Here is a 22,587-nt window from a genome sequence, read left to right on the forward strand (position 1 = left end):
ATCGACGACTTCTGAATAGAATTGCCGAATAGTACTAAACCGATTACATTGGTCAAGTTACAGTATTTGAAAATAAAACTGTGCAATAAATAATCAGGAGCGTAAATTATTTTGCATAAAAAAGTTTCTGAAGTTTTTTCAGAGTATATGGAAAACCATTCTATCGAATAAATTGGTCTATTGTAAAAATTATAAACGAAAAACTGATCCAAAGTTATTCTTTCAACAAGTCGACTTATATATTAAACAATATTTAGCGTTTCATAATGTGTATTACAAAATATAAAGAATAACAAATTCCATTATACATGCTTTCAAAGAAATTCATTTAGAATAAAAGAAAATGTTTTAGCTACATGATGTGTATACTATTGATCTCGGTAATTAATAAATGACACAAATTATAAAATAAATATATGTTGCAAACGGCTTACAATACAATTTATCTTACAAATATTTAATTCGCATATATATATATACTACAACTTTTGCACATACACTTCTTACTCATTGTACATGTAATAGACTTTATCTAATAAGTAATATATAATGTCATGAGTTTATGTGTGAAATAAATACTGGTCAACTTTTTATAAAAAGGATCAAAAGTGCTAGGAGCGAATATTTCTTTAATCTATTGGCGGATCTGTTTGAACGGTTTTGCTTTCTACAGAACATTCTTTGTTTAAGGAACCGTATTTATTTGCAATATTTACTATCTCTCGGAGCGTGGCGTTCTCCTCTTTTAAAGAATGGAACGCTTCCTTTTCCTTCAATTCATTCTCCTCATCTAAGGCAGCGGCTGTTTTCATTACGGCTGCCATTTCGTTAATTTTCTCCGCTTGACTGGTTATCATCTGTGAATTAACGAAATATATGTTTATTAATGAAATTAAACACAAACGTTGTATTTCTTTTTGGTTTTTTTTTTTTTGTAATTTTCTGCTAGATCAACAAGAGAATCTATTTACTTACATTAGCGTATTTCGAATTATGCATTGACGAATAATCAGTTTTACTGAGACGCAATAAAGAGGCAGTTTGTTGTCGATATTTAGACATTATGAGCTCGAGCGCATGCTGGTGATCTTCCAGTGCGTTTCTCAACTCCTTATTCTCTGCTTGTATTTCTCGCAAATGTTTGTTTTCCCTTTGTATTCCGGCAATCAGTTGCAAGTGAGGTCTTTGCTTTGCTTCTGTATTTAAAATTTCTACTTCTTCTTGATACTAAAAACATAAAAGTGATTATAAATATAACAAAATACAGTGATAATATGTAAAATATACATTGTATTGTAAAATATGTATTATATCTACCTGCTTCATGTTATCAATTTGTCCACACACAGCTTCTACCTCGCTTATCAAAGTATCTGCGGTATTCTCATGGTCTGAAATTCGAATGACCAATTTCTTGGCATCCAATATAATCTGCTGAAATGTCAACGACATCTGTAAACAAATACAAATTCTATTTATGTACCAAATAACAGTTATATTACTTCGTTATCAGATAAGTATCGTTCAATTGATCATCAAATAGTATTGATTCACAGACGCGAATGAAGGAAATAAAGCTATTATAGCGAACAGCACAATGCAAGTGCTTCTGCTTTTCAATTCTATATTAAATAGAATACATGGATTTAGGCCTGAATTTAAAAGTGAACAAAATCATCAGTTTTCCAAGTCAGTACTCCAGCATGCTGGATGAAATTACGAATACGAATGATTCCATCTTGTTGCCTTTCACATTCTACCCGATCCGTCATATAAGTGTTTCGCTTCTCCTTCACGCTATTTTCTTTCATCTACGTCCAAATTCGTCCCGAATATGAGTAGAGGAAAGGGGCCTCCTGGGACGCGTTCTCGAGGGAGGCTTTCGAGCGAGTCGCCGTCGACTTCCCGAATCGTATTGGACGAGTGAAAGAACGGTACTCACCTTTCGCGGGGTAGGCGACCTGCCAGGGCTTTCAGCGGTGACTCGCGGTTCCGTCGCGCATTCGGAGCGGGATTGATCCTCGCCGAGAACGGACGCCGAGGTTACGCGCGACTCCGCCGCTCGTTCCCGAGAAGACTCGACTCGCCCCTGAGGGCCGCCCTGCGTGCCGACGTGCGGTGATGCGATCCCGTCTTAACGCGCTCCTCGCGTCTCATTCCACCTCACGCGGCTGGGGTGCACACGACTGCACGTTAACACGTCAGCTGTGTGACGCCATGGAGTACTCGGAGGGGAAAAATGTGCGTATACGTGTGCGTGCTGTGTGTGTGCGCCATCGGGGCGACCAACGAACCGAGAAGAAAATGGCCGTTCGCAATTTGACATTTACCGCGAACGAGTACAAAGATGCTCGCGTCCTCCGGCCGGTCTTTTTATAGAGCCGCAGCATTGATCTAACGACGTTTCTTTGACAGTGATACATAATGTATGTTACACATAACTTTGAGCGTACCCGCTATGTAATACATAGCGGCAAATGTTTTAGTTTCAACCTTCTCACCTTGGCTTGGCGATTTTGATAAAAATACATTCATTCAATATGTCGGCGTATTTTTATCAAAATGAAAGGTTAAAGTAAAAATTATCTACTACGTAGCGAGTATATAATGAAGGAAATTCCCTCTAGACGGATAAAATCTCTTCCGATATCAAGCATCCACGATTTTTAGGGCATTTAGGCTGTGGTCCAAAGTCTAGCTACAAATGATTTGAAACGTTTTAATAGACCAATCAAAAAAAAGGAATTTTACAAATTGGCCAATTAAAAGATGCTTCAATGCATGGTGGAAATATATAAGGTGAAACAATGCGCATAATGGCGGCTGCTTAAAATTTTAACCAATCAAATTTGCCCGATGGGGTAACGCGTTAATTTTAAATGTTATTAAGTTACTTGGAAATAAAAACACCGTATTTATATAAAAAATTATTCATATTTATTAATGTAACGTTAAAAATTGCAATTTTAAAATAGTAAATAGCAATTAAGAAATTATATAATATAAAGAAAATAAACAAATGTAACTGAAATAAATGAATAAAATACAAAGTAAACAAGTAACAAGTTTCAAAGAATAATGTTACAAATATGTTTGAATTTTTCTTCTTATTTTTTTGTTTTAATCTGAGAGAGAAAACTTTATCTTCTTACACACTATTTCGGTTAACTTATCAAAAATTTTACTTTGACACTGAAATCATTGCCATGAAATGCAATGAATTCGATATTCATCACTGTGCCGACCCTGAATTTTGTATCACCGGGCATATTTGATTGGTTCACCGTTCCCCACTACTTTCATGCTACTGCGCATCCAACAGATTGCTTCACCTTATATATTTCCACCATGCTTCAATGCATTTGTACTTTGTAGCATCGCATTGACCGTATCCTCAATCGGAGGATTCGGAGGAAAAGGAAGAGGAAGAAACAAAGAGACAATAGGAGGGAGGGAGAGAAAGTATTCGCAACATTCATCTTTGCTATTTATTTTATATTTAAATATGGCGCCCCGTTCTGCGGTAATTACGGCTGATTTCAATTCGTCAACAGCCGCGAGTCGAGGCGGTCGATTCTGTATCTTGAAACGAATTGAAAGTTCTAAAAGTGAGCGAATTTACTAGAATATTAATAATTTTATTGGTTAGTACCTAATAAATTTGCTCACTTTCGTAATTTTCACTTTGTGTCAAGATACAGAATCAAACTCGAGAACGCATTTTCATGTAACTAGCTTCAGGGGACTTGCGCGGCGCGACAACCAATCGGCTCGCGTTCCTCCGAGAGAAAGAGAGAGGGAGAGATGCGCTGATTGGTCGGCGCGTCGCGATTCCGGGCGTCGAGGTGCGCGACTTTCCCGTCTCGACACCGAACGGTCGACGGCTCTCTCATCGCGAGGGGACACGAGCTCTTCTCTCGGTTCGAATGATTTATTCGTTTGTTCCACGTATGAAGAACTGCGAAATATTCGGCGACCGAGGCGTCGACTACGGGACCGAGCTCAAGTCGTCGCCGAACGTAGAAGAAGGCGGAGGAGGAGGATCTCGCGCACCTCGGAACGTCACTCACGTAATGTCCACGAGCGTTCTCTAGATACATAACGCAGGAGGAACTGCAGCGTTGAGCGCCCCCGAGCCAGGTTTCTCAAGTGCTCTCTGTGCGACACGCGGGTGGCCAGTGTGACGTGATGTAAATAAACGCTCGTAGATCCCGGTGAGCTCTGTGTATAACGACGTCGCGATATTCCCGTGGCCGAGGCGCGCTCGCGAGATCAGAAATTGCGTGAATATATACATCTATATACACACCATATTATATTATATATATATATATATATCGACACGACACCGTTAGTCGCGCGCGCATCACACATCCAAGCGCAATTTCCGCGCGCGCGCACGCTCAACGAATCGGGGGGGGCTCTCGCGGGAAGGAGAGCGAGAGAGAGAGCGAGTTTCTCTTTTCCCTTTTCGCTCCAAACGCTGGGACGCGCGCGCGCGCGCGCTCACACATACGGGGTCCCGCGTGCATTCCTGGTGCGCCGCGACCCAGTCAAGCCAACCGAAGCGCCCAGGCCTGGACGAGCAGCTCTCTCTTGGGGGAGAGCCTCGTGTTTTGTTTCTCGCGCGTGCGACCAGAAGCAACTAGAAGCAGCGTGCCGACAGTACGATGTTTCGAGCGTCGCGCGCTTCGTGAGAGAGAGAGAGAGAGAATCTCTCCCGTGGATCCACGACGCCGCGCAATCTCTCCCTCAACGTTCGTTCTCTCGACTGGAGATACGCGCGCGGAGGCGAGAAGAGGAGACAGGTAGAAGAAGCAGGATAGAGAGAGAGAGAGAGAGAGTAGTCGGGGGGAAGAAGTGAACGAGAAGCGAATTTCCAGCTCCCTCCCCCTCCCCCAACTCCCTCATCCCGTGACACGCCGACGGGTCCACAAGCGGGAGAGATAGGAGCAGGCTCGGAGGACATCTCTCTCCTCTCGGCTGCAACTCCCCAACCCCCCCCACTCCTCCTCTCTCCCGCCTGCCTTGTGAATTGCGCGCGAACAGCATCGCTGATCGCAGGATGGCTTCGTCCACGGTGGCTGTCTCATCAGGAGCCACCTCGGTGCCGACGGTGACAAACGGTAGTGGAGGCGGCGGCAGTGGTGGCGGCGGCGGCGGTGGTGGCAGTGGCGGTGGTAGCAGCAGCAGTGACAGTAGCAGCAACGGCGGCATCGTCGTCGCGGCTGGCACCGAGGAGATCGACGGCGGCGACATATTCGGCGAGCGCGGGAACGTCAACTCCGTCGGCGGCGGCTACAACAACGGTGGTGGGAACCCCGGGGACGCCCTGGAGGAGATGGCGTGCGGCAACGGAGAAGCCAACAGTCAGGGCTGCGCCCTGTGTATGAGCAAGCTGTGCTCGCCCAGGGTACTCACCTGCCTGCACGTGTTCTGCGAGGCGTGCCTGGACAAGCTGCTGATGGACGAGGCCGGGGACTCCAAGGTCGGCTCCGTCATAAGCTGTCCCGTATGCCATCAAGAGACTTCCGTTAGTTCTAAGGGCGCCGCGTCGCTCACGTGTGACTATGTTCTCACCAATATATTGGATATGTCCGCTATCGAGAACATGGCAGTCCTGTGTACCTCCTGCAAGGCCAAAGAGAGCGCCGTGGCGCGTTGTTCGGACTGCGCCAATTTCCTCTGCCCGCATTGCAACACGGCGCACCAATTCATGCGCTGCTTCGAGCACCATAAGGTAGTCGCCTTCGAAGATTTGAAGCAATCCAACGAAGCTATCCCGATACACAAGCCGATCTTTTGCGAGTGTCATCCCGCTGAGAATATGAAGTTTTACTGTTACACATGCCAGGTAAATAGAAAATAGACCATTTTGTTTCTGTATAGACGTTAGAATTGTCACTTGGCATTTAACATGTACTATAAGAAATTAAAAATTGATCTTATCATTGCAACATGTACAATATAGATGCTTGCAATATTACTTATGCGTTGTAATTTAAATTACAAATATAATTTTCCACAATTTTAATTAACTTGTATATGTAATTCATTGAGAGAGATAAAGAAAAGTAGTTGTTAATTTTAAAAATAGATAAAAATAACTTATGTAGCAAAAAATGTTTAAAATGTATTTTTTTTTTTAATAAAAAAGATACTTTATGTATTTGTTTATGTATTATATGTATTCATGTTATACGCCTAGAGTATAATTGTATTAGTCTTATTATATGTTTAATAGAGTTATAAATAAGAAGTGTTAAATTGTATGATTAGGAACCTATTTGCAATGAGTGTTTGCTCGTGGAACACAAAGCACCAGAGCATCAATATGAACGACTGACAGATGCAGAACCACGACAAAAGGAAGAAATAATTAACCTGATGACTGAAAGCAAAGCAAAAATTACTGAATGCGATCAGGTTACGGTACAATTGGAAAATGCACTTAGTGAGCTGCAAGTACAACATGATCAGGCAAAAGATTTAATAATGGAAACATTTCAAAGTTACAAGGCCATACTAGAGAAATGTAAAGACAATGCATTAAGTGAACTCGAAAAATTGCATTCAAACAGGGAACTTGAAATTATGGACGCTTTTCATAGGTATATATATTTAATTGTAGTTGTTTTAATTGTTTATTATTATTATATTGCTTATGTTACATATTAAAAACTAGAGATTAAAATAAAAGATATTTGTATTAGAAAGAACAAAAATAGAACAAAATTTTTTAGCAATAATGTTTCTTGAAAATAAAACTGTCTTATGGTAGAAAAACTGTCTTACGATAGAAACATTTCTCTTTTTATAAACATACGTTTAAAATTTTACAGTGTTGAAAAGACTGCAGAAAAAATAGAAGACGCTTGTCGTTTTACCTCAAGGTTGCTAGAACACGGCGATGCGGTAGAAATCTTAGCGCTTCGGCGTATTGTAGGAGCGCAGTTGATGAATTTAATAAAAAATACACCAAAACACAATGTAACCTTCTCTATCGAATTTCAAACCGACTATAATCAATTTGAGAAAACTGTGAAGGTGAATATGTTGCATGATACAATACATTTTATTCAATCATATATTTTTTTATTCTTAGTTATCTATAACATCTGTGGTGTGAAAAATTATTACAGGAAGTGTTTGGAAAATTTCACACCGAAAGTACACTAGAAGTGAAACCTCATCCTGAACCAATTTCAACAGTATCAGGTGTCTCTACAAATCAGCAAATAGTTCATACCACCTCAATGGGTTGCCCAAGTTCTATTAGCACAAGCTCGCCCATTTCACTTCCCACGTCTATGCAATCCTCTTTTGAAGGTGAACCTTCATTCATTGTTCCACCAACCTCGAGTCCTCAAAATATCCCTCCTCCACCACCTGTACCTCTTCCACCAGGTTCAGTTCCTATTCACGGATTCACTAGTATTCAAGAGTATAATCTACAACAGCTGGCCAGTTTAGCGGAGAAAGTAGAGATGGTAGGCGATACTGGTGTAGTTGGACCTAGCTCGAATCCTAGTCCAACTCCGTCCTTTACTTTAGCAGATTTATTTACTGGAGATCTGAGTTCTACGAGCCATGCCATTAATAATCTACAAGCTCTTGCGAAATTAGGAAATACTCTTGGTAATCAAGGTAAGAAATGTAACATTGAAGGTTTGTAAATTTGCTCTAGTAATACCAATGTCCTTTCGTCTTATTTCTTCCAGACCTAATCCCATACATTTCCCGATTTTCCCACAAATTCACAGGTACCTTAAGAAATATATTGAAAGATATTTTACATACAATTAAAAAAATTTGTATTATATAAGTGCTATATGTTTTATTTTACTTTTATTGTTATTACCAATTATTTTTGTATGTTACACTTGTTAGCATTAAAATTAGAAATCTCTTTTGCGCGACATAATTATACTATTTCATCTTAAATAACACTTAAAAATATGTCTTCAAAATATATTTCAACATAATGCAAACTCATGTTGTATTCTTTAGAAAATGTTAACTTGACAAATAAATTAAACTGAGCTAATTAACAAATTTGATTTTCAAGGGCCAAATTTTTGATAAGATGCAAAACAACTTTTGAAAAATGTAAAATTAAAATCAGATTTAGCGTTATCTCTATTTTATTTTGAAATTTTATTTGAAAGAAAATAATTGTGTAACACATATAAATATAAATACATATTATTTATCTCCTGAAATATTGATATAATGAAAAATTATTAGTATACAACAATGTACTAAAAGATTATCGAAATATATTATTGTTTACTGTACATTTATTGCTTTGTTGCAGATCTTGGAAATACCACCATTAATGGTGGTGGTGGATTAGTGTTGGGACGTGGACCTTCACCAGCCATTGTAGACACTCCAAATTTGGGTCCTTTGGCTGCCAATAATCTATTAAATGGAGGATTTCAATCATTGTCCTCTTCCACTTCGCCGATACTTTCACAGGGTGCTGGTAAGATCATCCCGATTTTTGTGTATATACATGTTAATATTACTTGGAAAAAAGTAAAAATTTATTTATCTTGTATATAATAAAATACATTTTGCAAAGTTATATCAGTATGCATAACAAAAGATTTGAGAGAGAAAAATTTTTTCTCAATATTAGATATACAGTTATATACTGTATATACTTACCAATATTGATATTTTATTTTTAGATGACTTAATAGGTGATTCTATGCATAATATGCCTGTAGTAGGAAATACCGTTGCCAATCATGTAACCGGATCAGGAACAGGGAATTATCCTGCTCATTCAAGAACCCAGAATACAAAATTAACGCCTATGCATATCCGAAGCAAGTTTGGACAATTAGGACCCAGTAAAGGGCAATTTAATTCGCCTCATGGATTTTGTCTGGGGACTGATGAGGATATTATCGTTGCAGACACGAACAATCATAGAATTCAGGTATATACTTCATAATGATGATACGTGCCAGAAATAAGTATTTCGTTATTTAAAAAAATTATACATATATAAAGTGTAAACGTAATATAAATTTTGATTCTAGATTTTTGATAAGACTGGTACCTTCAAATTTCAATTTGGTGTTCCTGGTAAAGAAGAGGGACAATTATGGTATCCTAGAAAAGTAGCCGTTATGAGAAATAATGGGAAATTTGTTGTATGTGATCGTGGAAATGAACGATCCCGAATGCAGATATTTACAAAGAATGGTCACTTTATAAAGAAGATAGCTATTCGTTACATCGATATCGTAGCTGGCCTAGCTGTTACCAGTCAAGGTCATATTGTGGCTGTTGACAGTGTGTCGCCAACTGTGTTCGTAATCAGTGATACAGGAGATCTTTTGAGGTGGTTTGATTGCAGTGACTATATGAGAGAACCAAGTGATATTGCTATCAGTGGTAAGCATACTTTTTATCATTCTTAACACAATGAAATTATAATTAATTTAATTAATTACGTTTCCATCAATAACTTGAACACAAAATATGTAATTTATCATATTAATAACCAAATTGTGCATAAATTTTTAGGCAAAGAATATTTTGTTTGCGACTTTAAAGGACATTGTGTTGTGGTGTTCAATGAAGAGGGTAAATTCCTGCGTCGCATTGGCTGTGAGAATGTAACAAACTTCCCGAATGGGATTGATATTAGCGATGCAGGAGATGTATTAATTGGGGATTCACATGGTAATCGTTTCCATGTAGCTGTCTTCTCCAGAGCGGGATCTTTAATATCAGAGTTTGAATGTCCATATGTGAAGGTAGAGTAATATAATCTTTCATATATTGATCTTAAATATATATATTTCTTTTATATAATATAAATATAAACGAGAAATATGAGAATTCCGAAAATGGATTACCAATAATTTCTTTTAAAATCGAATACATGGGACGACGATCAGAATCAATCATCAATTATCAATTTGTTATTTGACATATTATTTATATTATTCTGATTACCGGTAGCAATAAACTGTTGTACTCTGGTTATTTTAAAATAAAATTCAAGTATTTTAATATTTATATATTATAAAAAATATATTTTTATTTTACTAAATCAATTTTTACTAATATTTATAAATATAACAAATTTTAAAATTAATGATGGCGTTTTTAAATGTTATAATGTTATATCTTACAGGTGTCTCGATGTTGTGGACTGAAAATAACTTCGGAAGGATATATTGTAACATTGGCCAAAAACAACCACCATGTCCTTGTATTAAACACTCTTTATATATTGTGAAGTGGCATCAGATGAGTAAGTATGTTATAACTTCCTCCTGCAAATGGAAACTTCTTAGGAAACTGCTCTCAACGAAAGATGGAAAAGGCATGCCCAAGGCATTACGTTCGAATATTGGGCCTATTGAAGCAATAGAAACAAGTGCAGCATGCAGCTTTAATAGTTGTAAAAATATAATGCGTCCCCGTTTTATGAAAGTAACAATGTTAAAAACAAAAAAAAAACAGAAAGGTAATGTACATCTCCGACCAAACAGTATAATAGTAATTTAGCAATTTGCATTTTGGTAAACTGCCAAAGTAAATTAAATTAACTAAGTGGAACCAGTTATAAAGAGAGAGAAGCAGTAAGTTATATCAATCAATAAGCAACCAGCGAGTTGGATCGCTTGTAGTAGAGAAAGCAATTTATAATGGCCTTCCGTCAAAATTGGTTGTTATACATCATTTTTGACATGTCAGTATTTTAAGTATGTTTATAAATCAAATTATTCTAGTCTCCGACGAGCACTTTCTATACACTGGTTTCGATTCGTGCTCGGAATAAGACGGTCTCATCCTGATTTTTTATTAATCAAGGATGTTTGTCTTCTTAGTCCTAACTGATGCTTCGAGAGAGATGCATATAAATGCACAGGTTACGTTTAAAAAGTTTTCCTTTAAGAGCTTCTAAGTAACTAATAAACTCAGCAGGATAAATTTCACGATGAGAGGATCAAAATTTTTCGCTTAACAGAAAAAAAGGAAAAAAAGAACGTTGCATGCTGCGAGGTAGTTGGTAGTACTTCCTGCTCTTATCATATCGTATTTCTAAAAAAGCGAATGAAACAATACTCCTCATTGCAGCAGGCATGAAGCTTAATAAGAGCTATGTTCCTGATTTCTTTCTGCGCGTTTGAAAATGATAGTTGAGAACATAATATAAAAACAACGTTAATGTGCAAGGAATAGATTATGGTATGTTGAAAATCAAACATTTAATATCTTATATAAAAAAAAAGTGTCATACAGAAAAGATACTTTTGAGCGTAAAAAAAATGAAATAATTATTTACACTTATGAGACAAACGAGTAGATTCCATTTGTGCATTGTTAAAATTAGACGAGACACATAATGGTTACAATATTTACTCAGGATGCTTTATTATGGTCCATCATATGAATATGATATATATGCGTGTGTGAATTATTGGTTCGTGGTGCTAGTGAATAATGTATCCATACCATGTAAATGTATTTGTTATAAAATTACAAAAATCGTTCCCGCGCATTTTTTACAATGCAGGGGAGCGATTTTGTGTAATATATTATATAAGATTCGTAAGTACATAATATATACCACCGGTATATCATATAGGGACGATACTTTATCTATGTAAAAAAAAAAAAAGGAAATAACGTACAGTTTGCTAAACAACCTCTATTTATGTATATATTAACATAATACATGAAAAAGAAAAACCACATAAGACACATACATATATAGAAATACACATATTTTTTAGGGTTGTTTACATGATCAGCCTTAAGATTTGATTGAACTAAAATGCAATGTGTGTATACAACATATACATCGGATATTTGGCAGATTGCTACACTGTGTTACCTTACATTATCTACAATAACGTTTAATTATAAATACTATCTTGCCATACCAAATGCTAGGTAGCACATCCATATATACATATAATTATATATATATATATATATACACACATACATATATATATATTTATACTTGACTAGCTTTATCAAATTCGTTTGCATACAGGAAACTATATCGATAATGTCTGGTTTTATTACTCGTGTGAAGCAAATGAAAAAAAAATTTAGACAAACGAAAAACAAAAAAGGACAGTACTAGGAGGCTATTTTAAAGTTCGCGCATAACATCGGCATTTGTAGTAAATTGCACGAAGCCTACATACATACACCTAAGCTAATCAGTCGTACTCATCTCTCATGTAACGTTAGAAGTTTTAATTTTATATATAAAAAGAAAAAAGAAAAGAAAAACTAATTCTGAAATATTTAATAGTCATGGTTAGCAGAGTTATATAAATAATGCCTGTGATAATAGTATCGTCAGGATAAGTTGTGTCCTTAAAGAGTCTCTGATGTTGTTGCTAGGTAAATATTGATTAGAAGTGTATCAATGTGAGATACCATTGGTGCCGCCTGCAAGGTGTTTTTACAAGCACAACAACGCCAGATGCAGAGCGGACCATCAATCGTCTCTAATGATACGCGTTAAATATAAAAAGAAGAAAATATTCAAAATAAAGAGAGAACATGTTGCAAAATTTTTGCCAGTCATATTTAACAAAAAAAAAAACTCATAGTGTAACGAATGGATGACCATTAACGAGAGGGTCTTTTACCTCACAAAATTATTATATTACGCTCACCTTATATATACTTGAATATTTTAGTATAGATTTACTCTTTACATATTTTTATCTCTGTGGAAGACTACTTGGCTAATTTAGGCCACTGTTGAAATTCACCCCTTATTTGCCTTGATGTTTAAATTACAACAATAATATATAAAAAAAAAAAGGAACGAGAATTACTTGTTACGTAAATGGTAATTGTGATAGATTTTTTGATGATTTTTACAATCTCAAAAGTCTTATTATCCTAATATGTATAGAATTATATAGTCACTCTGTACGTAATAGATAAACTTTGCTTACATTGTTAAACTAATATTAAAAGCTCTCATCTATCCACACTAAACAGTTTTACAACTGGCAGTGTAATCGAAGATCGTATTTCGAGTATGGGGGATAGGTTCTGTGTATTACTCTTTAGCAGTACTATTTTTATTGCTATACAACTTCCAAGGCCTTTTAGGTGCCACAGGTTCTCCGACATAATTTGAAGTAAAGAATTATTTGAACTTATATTTCGAATTTTCGATTTTTTGTGTTTGCTGTGGAGTCAAAATTATAATTTTCCATTTCCTTCTGATAATTGTAGAATTGTCACCTGTTTTATATTTATAAATCGGAGGTAGTGCGCGATTACGTTTGTTTCCCGATACAAAATTGCTCTCGAAGCGTACCGTTTTACAAGCTATATTTTACAAGACTTGGCAACACGAGGAAGACATTTATGAGAAGCGCCTCGAGTGCTCTGTTTCTAATTTCGCATACGATTTACGTGTGAATTGACACAATATTTGTCAATCGTAAAATATGTCGTGTATCCGATGACGAAATCGTTGCTATATATCACACGAATATGTTCCTGATTTTCAAAAGAGAAAGAAGAAAAAAAAAGAAAAGAATCGCATATATTATACAATAAGAATTATTGCGAAATGTTCACAAGCATTAACGAGACAGCTGCAATTATATAAATAATAGAACTAACATGACACGACATAAACTGAATTCTAGCCTACGGTTAATCATAGTCTTCCTAGAATCCTAAAGAAAAAAAAAAAAAGAGTATGACTTCGCTATATTGATTAGGGCATGGCCAATTAACACTATATAGCTGGTTATAAATGGAGAAAAGCGTAACGCGGAAAAGAGTTATCTTACGAATTGCGCTTCGAATTAACAGCTCCATATTATTTTATTCGATTATATGGCTTATACGTTAAAAGTCCGTGATTAATTTTTACTTTTTTTATGCCCTCAGCATAATTTAAGTTGAACTTTTACAAGAAGAAAAGAGAGGGGTAACAATCTATGATCAAAAAGGAAAGGGGAAAGGAAAAAAAAAAGCCATAGCTCATTATATGTAAGCGTTCCGCGTTATTTTTGTAATATTTTTATTCCTTACTCGCTCGTATACATTGTCTTATATATACATACAATTAATTTTTACTTTTATGCAAGCATTATGTGTTCGATTGGCTGTTTCTGACGCTATTATAGCGTACTTATTTGGATACGTTAGATCATTTTTTCCGCGGTAGTTATTACCGGGGAATACGTGGTACGAGCTTGCGCTATATACATTTTGATCTAATAACGTTTTTATTTGGGCAATCCGGCGAAAACGGGATTGCTTTCAAATGTGTATTTATATATTGTTTTGTTGGTTTAATTGGTTTTTATAAATTTCTCGCCACAGTTTATATTTTATTTGAAAAGATAGAAAAACGTTATTGATCGATTTCTATTATACAATTCATTTCATTTTAATTGTGTTCTTTTCTGATGCACACATACAAACACGTTTACTGTCTTCGCTTTAATTTTTATGTTTTTGTTGCTACAACATTTTTTTCCTTTTATTTTAAATACTCAATCTGAGGTGGGATGACAAGGAATGCTATACAGCTTGTCATATTACCTCGTAGGAAAAGGAAGAAAAAAAAACGATTAGTTCGTAATGAATATTGATGTTGATTCTACTTTGATTTAACTACATTCCAAATCGATCATTTTTATCTGTCACCTCGTATGAGATAGAAAAATTAAATTCTTTAGTGCCAAAACAGACTAATCAGAGTATTTATATAACATGTATATTATTGCTTATAATTGTTTTATTCCTTATAAGTTTATTTTATTCATCTTTTTAAGTTTACGTCGCGCGCGGGTGTCGAAGTTCTTAGAGTAAGAAGACAAAAAATTACGATTAAATCCTTGCTTAGTCAGTTAAAGTACAAATATTTAATATATATATATATGATATATATATTCTATCTTTAGAAAGTAAGTAACGCGAAAGGCATGTTAATGGCGTATATACTGTTACTTGGTTTCATTCCTCAACAGCACTAGCTTTATTTATTTTGCATTAGTTTACTCGATATAATACTTAACAGGCTGAGAGAAAGGGTAAAGAAAACGCTTTCGCCATCTGCCCTATACACGTGTAATATTTATTTTTAGATATTACAATACGTTCCTTTTTGGAGGTACTTTGTTTACATATCAAATTGACCACTAAAAAACAAACCGCGTTACATACAGTTGCATTCCAATCTGGTATGCTGAAGAGCGTCATCTTGTCGAGTATAGCATACCCTCGAATATATCCGTTCGGTGATCTCCGTATTTCTACTTACTTTTAAGTAGTGATCGCGAGGCTGACTTGAGAGAAACTTTTTATGGTAAAGCGACATTCGATCTATAAAGGCTTCTTACAGCTCGTTTGCAGCTTATTGCGCGATATCGAAAATAAGCGTCTACATTGAGCAAATTGTGCTTTACCAAAAGTTAAAAGCCTGGCTCCATCACATTTCTCTATGCAAAATTAGTTCTAGTGTCGTTTCTCTCAAATCTATCTAAATAAACATACTAAATAATATGTATATCTGAAATGAACTTTCTAACGATTCAACCTATGTTGTACACATATTAATTGTAACATCAACTATCATGAAACGATAATACGGATTACTGTGTGTAAACCATGTTTTCCTGAGACCTCCATTGGTATTTTGCATAGAACGAGGTATTTCTCTGGGGGGGGAAAAAAAAAAAATAAGAAAAGATCTTAAATGTTCCGACATCACTTACATTTCAAAATGTAAACTGTATAAGAATAGTACAACTGACGAAAAAAAGGTAAATTGTAATGCAATATGGAAAGCGCGTGTATACCAATATATTTTTTATATGCTAATGGGATGCCAAGGAGCATGGTCATCTTGTAATGTAACGTATTATTTAGAGTTATACACGTCCAGAGATCAACTGTGTACACACAAATCAGTTCCCTTTGAGACTACTCAGCCTTTATTGAACATCCTCCCCCCTCATTGTCGGACTACTTGAATTTTGAAGTATTTCAAATATGTATCTATATATCTCTCTTAGTTTACGAGTTTTACGATTTTTAATCTTCCAAAGTTTGTCAAGACTAGTCCCCGAAATATCTATAACACAGATCTAACTCTCTTCTATTATTTTTTTTTTTATTTACCACAAATTAGCTTTTTTCTATCTTGTACCAAATTTTAGTTTCATTTTTATATAAAATATTCAAATTTATGGTATTATACGTATACACATCTATATACACTTTTACAAAAAAGAAAAAAAAATATTTTAATCTACTGTATTACATAATTATTAAAGATACGGAACATTTGCTACTTATATATTTGTCAAATGTATTATATTGAAAATATTTTATTATAGGATGGACAAATTTAGCCTTAAAAAAAGAAAATAAATGTTCTTTGTTGATCGTACATTGCTTCATCATATCAACTCAATTTGCCATTACCTGTCAATTCATATGTACTGTCCTATATTAAGATATTCTCAAATGATATCACTATGCAGTTATTTGAAACGTGTAGAAGTATACATTCTTGTCTGCGCATAGGCTGCAATGCAATAATAATATATTGTGATGCTCACAAAGCACATAACACATTTTACCAAAATTGTAATGTTTAAATATTTCATGTGATTTTGGAAACTGTTATATATATTTTTTATTTCCTGCCAATTGTTTAATTTGTAAGTTGTTCTTTGTTCTTTTTCAATAAAGTAATCAACTAAATATCAAATTCTTTTCATTCACTGTAATCACCTCGGACGCAACTTGATGTATGAGAAAACTACCTGGATTCGAAAAATTCGGTGGTTTTTTTAAATATGATATTCGCATATTTGATATTTATAATATATTTTACGTAAGCAATTATTACTGATATGATATTTATCTAATAGGAGCGACTAATTTAGTGCGGGCCTAAACGACAGAATAAATTTTCGACTTGAATATCTTTATTCATCTATACATATACAGATCGTCCTATTTTGGAGATATATAACATATTTATTCGGAGTCTGAGTCCTTTCTGCCACACTGCTGTTTCGGTAATTCGTTCTGCAATTCAAGAACGTGCTCTATCGGTTCTGGTTTCCCATCATCGCCGATGCGGCAAGGACGCACGACTCCTTCCCTAAGCAACGATGTTATCTTGATATATATATTTTTTTATATATATAGAAAAATATATTATCATTATGGCGTTTGCAGCTGATAATATATTGCTGGTTTACATAATGATGTTATAAATATATATAAAAACAGCTTTTGTTTAGCATTAGATCCCGATATGATTGTATATCTACGCATATCTTCGATCTGTGACGAATAAATAAAATCTCAATATACACTACTCACTTTGTTAATTTATCAATCAGTTTTACTAATTTTAAAGCTTCGTATTCCTTTTGCTCCTCTGTCATGCCTTCAAGCGGATTTGGTTTGGAATGTTCGAGACATCCAGTTACTGGATTTATTCTTGAAATAGAAGAAAACCATTTATTTATAAAGCTTTTCACTCCGTCCTAAAGGCATACAACTAGTCCTCGTCGATTGCTCACCGTTCTTTATACTTTTGATATTCTTCCGTTTCGCTATCTTCCGATTCAGAAGAATAAGCCGTTTCCGCTTGGCTACGTCCTAATAATCCTTTATTAGCAAACATTCCCGCCGCATTTCCATATCCTGTGTATTTCACCATACGGCTAACTATAAATAATATTGGCAATGTATCACATTACGTTATTAGCATTAAATAAAAGTATGCCACTTGAAATATATTAATGCGACAGATAAATACCCTTTTCTTTACAAAGAACAAACAAAAGTTCTGCAACTAGATCGCGCAGCTCTGTGATAGGCGACGTTAGTAACTTGCATAACTTAGCTCTTAATGTCGTGCCTTCTTCAGGGCGATTCATTACATCCTTTAATGGAGGTAGAATCTACAAAATTTATTCACGATATTTATTTATTATTTTAGGCAATTAAAACAATAATTTACTAAATTTTTTTCTTTACCAAGTGAGAGTAGAGACTTAAAAAACATTTCAATTATCATTAAAAATAATTTTTTTTAATTTTATTACAGAATCTTACCTGCAGTCTTACATATTTGCGAACAATCCTCTCTGATTTGACGAGCCTGACCAGCGCAGTAATTATTGGAGAGAAGTTTTCTAGTAAATGTGTTTTACATTCTAATCTTGTGTCTAAAAATCTAAGTAAAACACATATAGCGCTCATATTCATGTTTTGATATACATCTTTGCAATCTTGGCTGTTAACAGCTTGTATAATTGGTGTATAACAACTATACGGTATCACAGTCAACAAATTGACGACGTGGCTGAAAAAAAGAAATAATAAACTAACGTTTTCTTTTAAAATGTAAAAGTTGCGACAAGATATTACAAATTGTTATTAATATTTTACCTTTCAAGGTCGTCTTGTTGCACTGAGTATTTAAGAGTTAATAGTTTATACAAAATTAATACCAAACTGTTGTATTTTTCTTGGTCTTCAACTCCAATATCATCAGAATGTATATATAAATTAAATAGAACTTTTAAAACTTCACAGACAATTGTTATCTCTTCAGCCTAAAAGTGACGAGAAAATTAAAATTTTTAGATTGATACAAAATATATGTAAAATATTAATGAATAATGTTGAAATGAATCTTTTTACCTTGTTTACAGTTATTTCGCTATTCTGATTTTCAGCTGTAAATTCTTCTATTATTTCAATGAGATATACATCACCGTATAAATCAGTTTTGATTACATCTCTCGTAGATGTATTTAATGCAGTGAGTAAAAATAATATTCTCATGTCGAATAACTTGACATCATAGGGATTATGTGTATAATTTTTAATTCGATCGATGAGATAAGGCAAAGAAGAGATTAATACTTGCGACTGTTGCACTTTTACACTATTAAATAATAAGTTACACAGTAACTTCAATGATTCTATCGTAACTGCAATTAAAAGCATTCATATATATATAATTATATATACAGGGTGTTTGAGAAATAATGAAAAGTTTTGTCGCATAGGGGTAGAATGGACTAAACTAAGAAGAAAATTTGAATATTTTTATAAATTAATATCTCGTTAACTATTGTGAAGATTGTAAAATGATAAAGGACCTTTCTTCTCAGTTTAGTCCATTTTACCCTTATGCGACAAAACCTTTCATTACTTCTCAAACTCTGATATATATATAATTTAATATAAAACAGGGATGTAAATACATCGAAATTCTGCCATACATTTTATACTAAGTTTTAAACATCAGTTCATTAAATCAACATGTATCTGCTTTTATATATGTATCTCCAAAATTTGAGAGTTAATAAAAATAGGTATTCTTACCAATTGTACACGAAATTTGTTCTTCTTCACATATTTTTGTCAAGCTTGCATTTTGCAATATAATTTTTATTGCATCATCATTGATTAAGTCGTTTAAGTTAGTTTTATCACGGCTAGAATAAAAATATATAAATATAGTGGATACAAATATATTCTAAATATAAATGCATAATAAATGTATAAAGATTTATGCATAAAATACATTTTAATAATATATATGCATATATGTATATATTTAGTATCAGAATACTAAGTAATTATTCTTGATTGATTTTATAATCATATTAAATTTAATTACTTTCACTGCTTTTATTATTGAGAAATATATCTTACTTAATTATTTCAAAATATAAGTAAATTACCTAAGTATCCTCAAAGCAGCTAAACATTGATGATGTTGGTCTATATAAATATGATCTGTTAAATAATAAAATAATCTCTTCCATAGTTTCTCTCGTAAACAGGTACTATCCAACTCTTCAAAACTCGTCTTCTTATCATACTAAAATATTAGTTATAGAATATACATAAATCATTCAAATAGTTTCTAGGAAAATGTATAAACAGAAGAGAGTATTTTAATTTTTTAATATATATATATAAACTCTCTCTCTTCAGTAAATGAATTGGAATTTAAAGAATTACTTGATAATACACTTGCTTATTAATTTAGGATACAAATGGTGGACTTAATAAATTAAGATAAAATAAATCGAGATTAATAATAATAAATCGATAAAATAAAATGTCTTCTAAAATTGCAAGTTTCATAGAATTATCATTACACGAAGAACATACATCATGTTTCTCAGCAAATAAACAAGTATTTCAAAATGTACACTTACAATCTCTAGAAACACAACAATATTTTTACAGAATTCTTCATACGTGCCGGCGATTAATTTCCTGATCAACTTTTCCGTATTAGCCTTATCCATGTCAGCTTTAGCTGAACAGCGAGCAATGGTGAGCGCCTTTTAAATTACATACTTTATCTCATAATATTAGACGTAACGATAAATCCACCCGAATCAATCGGAGCTCCACGAAGTTTGACAGCTGATTCTTTCTTAAACGTTTTTTTTAACTCTCATTGAAAACGAAGCGAGGAATACGTGTTAAGCAAGAAACGCTCATGCTGTTTACACCGCCATGCGTCCAATTCCACTTTGGAGTTAACCTGTTCTGATGGGTTTTGAAACACAATTGGAAGAAGTGAGTAGCTCCTCCTTCTCTCCGCTGACGTTTCTTTCACGACTGCGTTCCGAAACTCATTGCAACACATTTCACCTCGATTGTGTGTCCATACGGAATGTATTGACTGTTGTTGCACATATTGCAGCTCTATCACCATCTGACTGATCTGTCACTTTCAAAGGGAATGGGAGTGATACACGTAACCTCGCCTATTAGCTTAAGATATCTAACAAGTGTCCACGTACGCTTAGAGAACAAATAATTATTTTTTAATTCGCCGCTATCATGAAACTCGGCTGACGTGCACACGCATGTGTTAATCGTTATAATCGCTTAAATAAAATATCGTTATTTGATTTTGCGTGCAATTTTTTTAAGGCTTCGAAAATGGAGCAGATAAAGATCCCCAAGGTATGAACAATTTATTTCTAATTCAATATTTATCGTACTGTAATTTATTATTAACGAGTTTATGATGGTAGAAACATTAGACGTATTATTTCTTTATTGATTTCCTTTCTTGTATTAAGTTGTATCAAAGATAAATCACAACGTTGAAGAAAATATTTTCCTCCAAAAGGAAATACATATTTTGCAGGTAGAAAACGTGAGGATGCTAGACAAATATAGCAATAATCATTCCATTGGCACACTCTACCTAACAGTGACACATCTCATCTTTGTTGAAAGAAGCGGCAAAAAGAAGATATGGGTAAATCAATAAACTAGTCCAGTAGAAATTATCTATTGTTACGTTTGTTTTGAAAGAGAGTGATAAAATGTTATAATTGCAGGTTTTATATACGCATATTTCTAATATAGAGAAACAGCCGTTGACGACCACAGGATCACCATTGTATATTAAGTGCAAGCATTTCTTCATTGTCACATTTGTCATCCCAAAGGAACGCGATTGCCATGAGATTTATCTCACATTATTAAAATTATCCTGCCCAGGTAACCAGCTACATATTTTAGCCCAATCAAATGAGCATTTTTGAAGGAAATAATACTATATACTCTGTAACCAGCGCGAAAGGGTGTGTTTTGGGGTTGTAATGAAGGTACTAAAAGTCCACCCCCGTACCATTGTCGTAGCAAAACTGAGGGTGCAAAAAAGGCCCAAAAATTTGATTTTTTGACAATAACTCAAAAAGTATCAATTTTATCAAAAACAAAAACGTTAAGAAAGTTGTAGCTCACGAAATTCCGCACATTTTCTTTTTTTATTTGCCTCTCTACGACCAATAGGAGCCGAGATATATTTTTTTTTAATTTCGCCTTTTTTGAGGCAAAACGATTACGCGTACGCGCGCCGCGCGTTTATCGCTTACATCTCGAGAATGGTCATTCGTATCGAAAAATGCTTCAAATAAAAGTTGTAGAGGATTTAATTACGAACAATTTTCATTTTTTAAACATTTCCGTACGATTAATATTGACAGAGATATGATCATTTAAACATTTTTATAAGACTGCACAATCGCTGTACGTTTAGCATAATAAGTCGAAAACTGTAGAGTGTACGCACTTAGTGTATATAATGAAAGTTGTAGAGAATCAAATTTTGAATCAAAATGTACATATACAATATCGTTCTGGTAATCAGTATAAGATGATGCGGGAAGAAATCATGAAAAATTGCCATTGTCAAGCGTTTCTTTGCAAATAAGTATGTTTTGACTGCATTTAGACAGTAATGCGCCTAATGATTTTTTGAAGAGAATTAATTTATCTAAAAAATGAGCACCGGCTGAACTTCCTACGGTGAATAGTTCGCGAGTTACAGCTGTTTGAAGGTGTAACTGAAAATTGACATTTTATTAACAATTCGGATTTTCGCTTAAAAATTGCGGTTAAAATTTTTTTAAAAATCGGTTTTATCCTATTTCCAGTACTTTATATATATACAAAGGTAATACAATACCATAAATCGTTCACAAGGTGCAGTTTGTTGTAAAAATACATCATTGAAAACTGTAAATTTTAAGAAAA

General features: G+C 34.4%; 4 protein-coding genes across 4 annotated transcripts in view; 2 read left to right on the plus strand and 2 right to left on the minus strand.

The window, feature by feature from the left end:
* Positions 1 to 493: 493 nt before the first annotated feature.
* Positions 494 to 2,303, minus strand: LOC108772082 (FGFR1 oncogene partner 2 homolog). The gene is made up of 4 exons (XM_018537537.1): positions 1,943 to 2,303; positions 1,318 to 1,452; positions 976 to 1,227; positions 494 to 857 (listed from the first exon to the last, which is right to left on the minus strand). The coding sequence occupies exons 2-4, from the start codon at positions 1,450 to 1,452 to the stop codon at positions 630 to 632; spliced, it is 615 nt and encodes a 204-aa protein (XP_018393039.1). The 5' UTR covers positions 1,943 to 2,303; the 3' UTR covers positions 494 to 629.
* Positions 2,304 to 4,918: 2,615 nt separating this feature from the next.
* LOC108772081 (B-box type zinc finger protein ncl-1) lies at positions 4,919 to 14,356 on the plus strand. Its single transcript, XM_018537536.1, has 9 exons — positions 4,919 to 5,854; positions 6,280 to 6,611; positions 6,843 to 7,047; positions 7,143 to 7,647; positions 8,318 to 8,488; positions 8,697 to 8,950; positions 9,054 to 9,411; positions 9,544 to 9,776; positions 10,160 to 14,356. The coding sequence occupies exons 1-9, from the start codon at positions 5,066 to 5,068 to the stop codon at positions 10,262 to 10,264; spliced, it is 2,952 nt and encodes a 983-aa protein (XP_018393038.1). The 5' UTR covers positions 4,919 to 5,065; the 3' UTR covers positions 10,265 to 14,356.
* Positions 14,357 to 16,928: 2,572 nt separating this feature from the next.
* ric8a (ric8 guanine nucleotide exchange factor A) lies at positions 16,929 to 20,482 on the minus strand. The gene is made up of 10 exons (XM_018537531.1): positions 20,241 to 20,482; positions 19,758 to 19,897; positions 19,396 to 19,508; positions 18,706 to 18,998; positions 18,451 to 18,617; positions 18,115 to 18,364; positions 17,816 to 17,960; positions 17,577 to 17,724; positions 17,374 to 17,493; positions 16,929 to 17,149 (listed from the first exon to the last, which is right to left on the minus strand). Exons 1-10 carry the CDS (start codon positions 20,331 to 20,333, stop codon positions 17,023 to 17,025), a joined length of 1,596 nt encoding a protein of 531 aa, XP_018393033.1. The 5' UTR covers positions 20,334 to 20,482; the 3' UTR covers positions 16,929 to 17,022.
* A 220-nt stretch (positions 20,483 to 20,702) lies between these two features.
* Positions 20,703 to 22,587, plus strand: part of Mtmr6 (Myotubularin related protein 6) — an 11,131-nt gene continuing 9,246 nt past the window's right edge. The window contains exons 1-3 of the mRNA XM_018537527.1: positions 20,703 to 21,003; positions 21,191 to 21,304; positions 21,387 to 21,549. Of these exons, the coding sequence (XP_018393029.1) occupies positions 20,980 to 21,003; positions 21,191 to 21,304; positions 21,387 to 21,549 (301 nt within the window). The 5' untranslated portion in view covers positions 20,703 to 20,979. The remainder of the gene's footprint in view (positions 21,004 to 21,190; positions 21,305 to 21,386; positions 21,550 to 22,587) is intronic.

This window comes from Cyphomyrmex costatus, unplaced genomic scaffold (assembly GCF_001594065.2).
Source record: "Cyphomyrmex costatus isolate MS0001 unplaced genomic scaffold, Ccosl1.0 scaffold176, whole genome shotgun sequence".
In the NCBI taxonomy this organism is placed as follows: Eukaryota; Metazoa; Arthropoda; class Insecta; order Hymenoptera; family Formicidae; genus Cyphomyrmex; species Cyphomyrmex costatus.